This window comes from Phoxinus phoxinus, assembly GCF_949152265.1.
Source record: "Phoxinus phoxinus genome assembly, chromosome: 7".
NCBI classification, from domain to species: domain Eukaryota; kingdom Metazoa; phylum Chordata; class Actinopteri; order Cypriniformes; family Leuciscidae; genus Phoxinus; species Phoxinus phoxinus.
In genome coordinates, this window is record NC_136882.1 from 35,665,070 (window position 1) to 35,671,181 (window position 6,112).

At 36.9% G+C, this 6,112-nt stretch overlaps 1 protein-coding gene across 1 annotated transcript; it reads left to right on the forward strand.

Annotated features, from left to right (window-relative positions):
* The first annotated feature begins 647 nt into the window (after positions 1-647).
* Positions 648-5,801, forward strand: gpbar1 (G protein-coupled bile acid receptor 1). The gene is made up of 2 exons (XM_079617960.1): positions 648-867; positions 3,486-5,801. The coding sequence occupies exon 2, from the start codon at positions 3,549-3,551 to the stop codon at positions 4,575-4,577; it is 1,029 nt and encodes a 342-aa protein (XP_079474086.1). The 5' UTR covers positions 648-867; positions 3,486-3,548; the 3' UTR covers positions 4,578-5,801.
* Positions 5,802-6,112: the final 311 nt, after the last annotated feature.

Below are 6,112 nucleotides of genomic sequence, written 5' to 3' on the forward strand. Positions count from 1 at the left end.
TACTAAAATATACAGTTTCCACAAAAATCAGTTTTCATAATAATAATTATAGTTTATAACAAAAGTTTAGTTAAAGTTTATAAGTATAGTTAATAATTAGTTTCGTGAGCAGCAAATCAGCATATTAGAATGATTTCTGAAGGATCATGTGACACTGATCCTTTTCACAATTTCACAATATTAGTGTTTTTACTGTATTTTTGATCAAACAAATACAGCCTTAGTGAGCATAAGAGGCATCTTTCTAAAACTTTTGAACAGTAGTGTAAATCAAGAGCTCATACATTTTTTCTAACAAATCATTTTGTGTTTCACAGAACAAAAAAATAAATTACAGGGTTGGAATGACATAAGGATGAGTAAATTACAATTTTTTCCTTTTTGTGTGAACTAACCCATTAATTTCATTTAAAAAAAACACTTAAAATGTTAGAGTATATTCTACTGCATAATAGGAGTACGAATGTTATGTGCAACACTCTCTTTTTAGTTTATACTAGTTGTACAAACTACCCCTTCAATGTAATTAAACTATTTTTATGATAGAAATATACAATTGGATATCAGCATCGCATGTTTCCATGCCTCCCACATCCATCTCATAAATCGAGTGTAAACTGTTGCTTCCTGAGTTGAAATACCTCTCTTGTGATGCTTCACGGCTGAAGTCAGAATGAGGTCACTGTCTCTTTAAGAAGCATCCTGCTGACTACTGTGAACAACTCAGATCTCCGTCCGCAAATGCTGGTGAGAGGAGAGGAACACAGAAGAGTTCACATGTGAGAGAAACTCACAGGATCACTGATTCACACATGGCTGGAACATCTTATGCGAGTCTACTGTATGAAGATTAACATTATTTGTAAGGTGAGTATTTGACAGACATATTTATTTTAGTTTCACTGCCTCATTTCAAGTGCACTGGGAAACAAAAGTCTGATTTCACTACTTAAATTACTTGTTTTATTCAAAAGCAAATTTTGCATTACAAATGACTAGGGATGCACGATATATCGGTCACTATCGGTATTGGCGGATATATGTTATTTTTTAATGTTAACGTTGTCGGGCCGATAAGAAAATGTGGCTGATATATTAAAGCTGATAAATAAGAAATGATTTCCCTCAGCTAAGACACTTCAGATGCGCACTGTTCGCCATGATGGTTTTGAATTGCTTGAAATATGATAGGAATCACTTCAAAAAAGATAATACTGTGAAGTGCAACATGTGCAGCACAAGTCTGTCATAGGGTACATAAAATGATAATGAGAACATTATAATTGTGTGCTTGGGACATGGCTTTTAATGGTGAAACCTTTAACCTTTTTTGTAACCAGGCTTTCATAAATTACATAAAATTTTGGATTTATATTTATCCGGCAATATATTGGTTATTGGCTTTTTAAATATAAAGAATTATCGGTATCGGCCAAATTTCTCATATCTGTGCACCCCTACAAATTACATTATCAACGTAATAATTTGAGTTAAAAAATCAGAATGGCTTACTATTTGTATTATTTCACTTTTATATCTGTAATTGTTATCAATGTAATATGACTATATTGTTTGTGCTGCTGATTTCTAGTGAGTGAATCATTATCTTAAAGGGAAAAGCAAAATTAAAGACCAAATTCAACAGAAAGCATCACTGAACTTCAGTATATTTACACCTTGAATGAGAAGGAAAGTTTGCTTGGTGCAAGTGATGGACATTTGATAGCGGTCATGCCACCATTGTTTAATCCAAATGGAAACATGAACCTATATGAATATTTAAACATTAGCCGGATGCAATTGTGCAGCACTGGCTTTTATGAAAAGGTTAACATGTTCTCTCTAATACTTTGGGGTCATGCAGCTTTGGTTGTGGTTTTTATCTGCATTCTCTGTCTTTACTGCGTCAACTCCAGCATTAGAAGTAGAGTCATTTTGAGTTATAATTGTGCATCATGATAAAGAAACATCCAATTTACTAGATGTTTTGTCCAGTGGAAAGGTCAAATACTAAAAAAAGATATTGAATTCAAACTGATCCGATGTTAAACGCATGAAAATTCAACCCTCATATAGTTCCAAACCCATATGCTGGTTTTTTTTAGCAGAATCTTTCAGCAATTTCACAGCTCCGCTGGCGAGAAAGATATATCAGTGACTGAGATCTCTCTCTCTCTCTCTCTCTCTCTCTCTCTCTCTCTCTCTCTCTCTCTCTCTCTCTCTCTCTCTCTCTCTCTCTCTCTCTCTCTCTCTCTCTACCAAGCGTAGTGTCAGTTCTGGCAGGTCACGTTATTCAAGATTGCATCAGCTGACTCTCAGCTGATCCACGTCTACCTATAGGAATATGACGCCTATCAATGTATACATACCGGTATATAAGCTCCTTTAGTATTATCAGCAGCTATTGCGTTTCTCAGGAGTGAATTACCCTCCTCCATCCCCAGCTCCTCCTCTCGTCAGTCAGGATTTGGCATTCTGATTACCCCTGAATCAGACTAAAATTCTCTAATTATGTTGTACATTCAAATGAATTAATGATATCTGCAATACATTCATGTTGGTTCTGTTCACCCTAAGGGGGGTTATTGCTGCTCTTATTCATGCTAGGCTGCATAGATACGCAGGGAGTTCTTGCCCAGAACTATACCACCAATCCAAACTTTATGCTAATTGTCAATCGTATTTGAAGATAGTGGTCCTGACAGAATTACATTTATATAACGCTTTTCTAGGTACTCAAAGTGCTTTTACATATGGAAGGGGGGGATCTCCTCAACCACCAATGTGCAGCATCCACCTGGATGATGCAACGGCAGCCATATTGCGCCAGAACGCCCACCACACACCAGCTTACTGGTGGAGAGGAGACAGAGTGATGAAGCCAATGAGTATATATGGGGATGATCAGGAGGCCATGATGGATAGAGGCCAATGGGCAAATTTGGCCAGGATGCAGTGTTGTTATTGTTAACTACTGTAAAACATTTATGTTAATTGGAATAAATTAAACGTTAACGCAAGTAATACAAATATTAAAAACCTAAACTGTAAAAAGCTACAACAAATATTACAAAAAAAACTAAATTGAAATATAAAAAGAAACTAAATGAAAAACAACACAATTACTACAATTTTTAAATGAAAAAAAAAAAAAAGACTAATTCAGAGTCTGAATTTCAGGCTATTGATTTAAAAATGGTACAGTAATGACATTATAAAAAAAACACTTCCAAAGAAATAAATAAAAGCATATGAATTTGAAATGAAATGGAGGGGAGTTAATTAATGAAAGTTTTAATTTTTTTGTGTGACCTATTCCTTTAATTAATTTCAGAAGGATCAGATGTTAACTCTCCTTCTGTCTTACTGTATATAAAAGGGAAGTAAAACAAACCGGTAGCACTGAGATGAATGATTATGTCTCCAAGCAATTGAACTGATATAATAGGCAAGACCTGTTTACTATATTTCACTTATGTTTCCAGGACTCTCACTGTGGATGGAGAAGGTTTAGTCTGGTTTAGTCCAGTGGGGAACAGCTCTCCATCATGGATCCTCTCGACAAGCTGAGCAGAGAGAAACTGATCTTCTATCTGACAGTTCCACTCTCTTCAATCATCATCTTCTCCAACCTCTTCATTATCATAGGCATCGCCTGCAACCGGCAGCTGCACAACACCCCAAACTACTTCTTCTTGAGTCTGCTGGTGGCCGACTTGTGCACGGGCATCACCCTGCCTTTCATTCCCCGCATGACACTCGACCGGCATCTGGACTTCAAGCATTGTTTGTTGATGTACATCTTCCCCAACTTTCTGTTCTTGTCGTTCCTCTTTAATCTGGTGATGGTGCATTACGAGCGCTACCTCTGTATCGTCAGCCCGCTCCACCACAGCCAGTTCTGGGTTCACCGCTGCTTTCCCTTGGCCTTGTTAACAGTTTGGCTCCCGCCGTTGCTATACGCATCCCTCCCTGCTTTTGGATGGAATAATTGGGTGGAACCCAATGCTAACAAGAGCTCCAACCCAAACGAGACGTTATTGAGATCAACCACAGTCGGTAACACTTCAAAAGAGGATGAGGTTTGCTCCTACAAACAGGTTTTTCCCAAGGCCTTCATTTATCTGGAAGTGTGCGGACTGGTTCTGCCGGCCATGCTGTCCATCGTGGGCATGATGGGACGGGTGTTGTGGATCGCACACAAGCAGCTGCAGAACATCTGCAAGCTCCACCGGGCCGTGGACCGTCTTCAGCAGCAGCAGCCGACGGACCACGAGCAGCAGCTTAACCTGCGTTACGCCAAATGCGTGGCCGCCGTGTCCCTCACGTTCTTGGTCTGTTGGGTGCCGTATATCATCTACCAACTCATGTCCGTGACGGCTCTGCAGAGCGGGGTGAGCTTGCCAAGCTCCTCTCTGTACATCATCATGTCCTGTACGGGAATCGGGAGCATGGCCGTCATTCCGCTGATACTGGGACTGGCCAACAAGCAGTACACTGAGCCCATCCGCATGGTGATGCGTAAACTGAGAAACCGCTGGAAAGGAGGACAGAACAACAGAGATATTGCGCTTTGACGAGTGGACAATGAGTGATAGGATGTTTCAATTGAATGTGTAAATGAAGGTTCTGTCGTGCATTAAATGCTTTATATAAACTACTGTTTAAAGGTTTGGGGTCGGTAAGATCTCTTATGCTCTACATAAGTCTACATTTATTTGAACAAAAATACAATAAAAAACAGTAATACTGTGAAGTATTATTATAATGAAATTATCAGTATAAAAGAACTGTTTTCTATGTGAATAGATTTTAAAATGTAATTTATTTCCAGTGATGGCAAAGCTGAATTTTCAGCATCATTACTCCAGACAGTGTCACATGATCCTTCAGAAATCATTCTAATATGCAGATTTGCTGCTCAAGAAACATTGTTATTATCAATGTTGAAAACAGTTGTGCTGCTTAATATTTTGAAACCATGATAAAAATAAAAAATCAGGATTCTTTGATGAGTAGAAAGTCCAAAAGAAGTTTTTTTGTAACATTATAAATGTCTTTACTGTCACTTTTGATCAATTTAATGTGTCCTTTCTGAATAAAAGTAATTTCTTTTTCTTTTCTTTTCTATCTTACAGACCCCAAACTTTTGAACTGTATTGTAAAAGAACAAAAAACACTCTATTAGTTAGTAATCACATCTATTTATCCCAGGCTCAACAATAAGTTTGTCATGTTGTTGACCAGAGATGTACGACGGAGAGTTTTGTGTTGCCACTGAAAATCGTACATTTTATCTTGTACATTTGTTTTATGCCTTGCAAACTTAAATGTTCAGTTTTCTGTGATGTGTTCTACGTTGTTGTTGCAAATTGTGCTGATTTGTCACCAAGATAACAAAAATTACTTGTCATACTGATGGAAACATCAGTAAAAATATGTTGAAAACTACAAACCAGATAATAATGTTTTATGCTGTAAAAATGTGTTTATGAATTTACAGATAGCTGTAGTATATTTGAGCACATTCTTAATTTAGAAAAAAAAAGAAAAAAGAAAACTGGAGGGATTTTTAAAATAACATTAAAGGGTTTGTTTCCCAAAAATGAAAATGCTGTCATTAATTACTCACCCTCATATTGTTCCAAACCCATAAGACTTTCGTATATCTTCAGAACACAAATGAAGCTTTTTTTAATGAAATCAAATCTGAGAGATTTCTGTCCCTCCATTGACAGCTATGTAACTACCACTTTCAATAAAGTAATAAAGACATCATGAAAGTAATCCATGTGACTCCAGTGGTTTAACCTCAATTTTAAGAAGCGAAGCCAGTGCTTTGTTTGTGCAAAAAAAAACATAATTTACCACTTTATTTACAAAATATTATTCTCCAACACACGTTCATGAGAGCACCACAATGCATGTGTTTTGTGTTGATGTGAGAGTAGACATTATTGTGTGAACGAACGCACATTTTTTTTGTAAATAAAGTGGTAAATTATGTTGTTGCCCAAACAAAGCACTCGTTTCACTTCATAAAATGTTTTTGATCTATTCATAAAATGATCTATCATTTCAAATTGAGGAAAATTAAGGACAGTTGTTTACC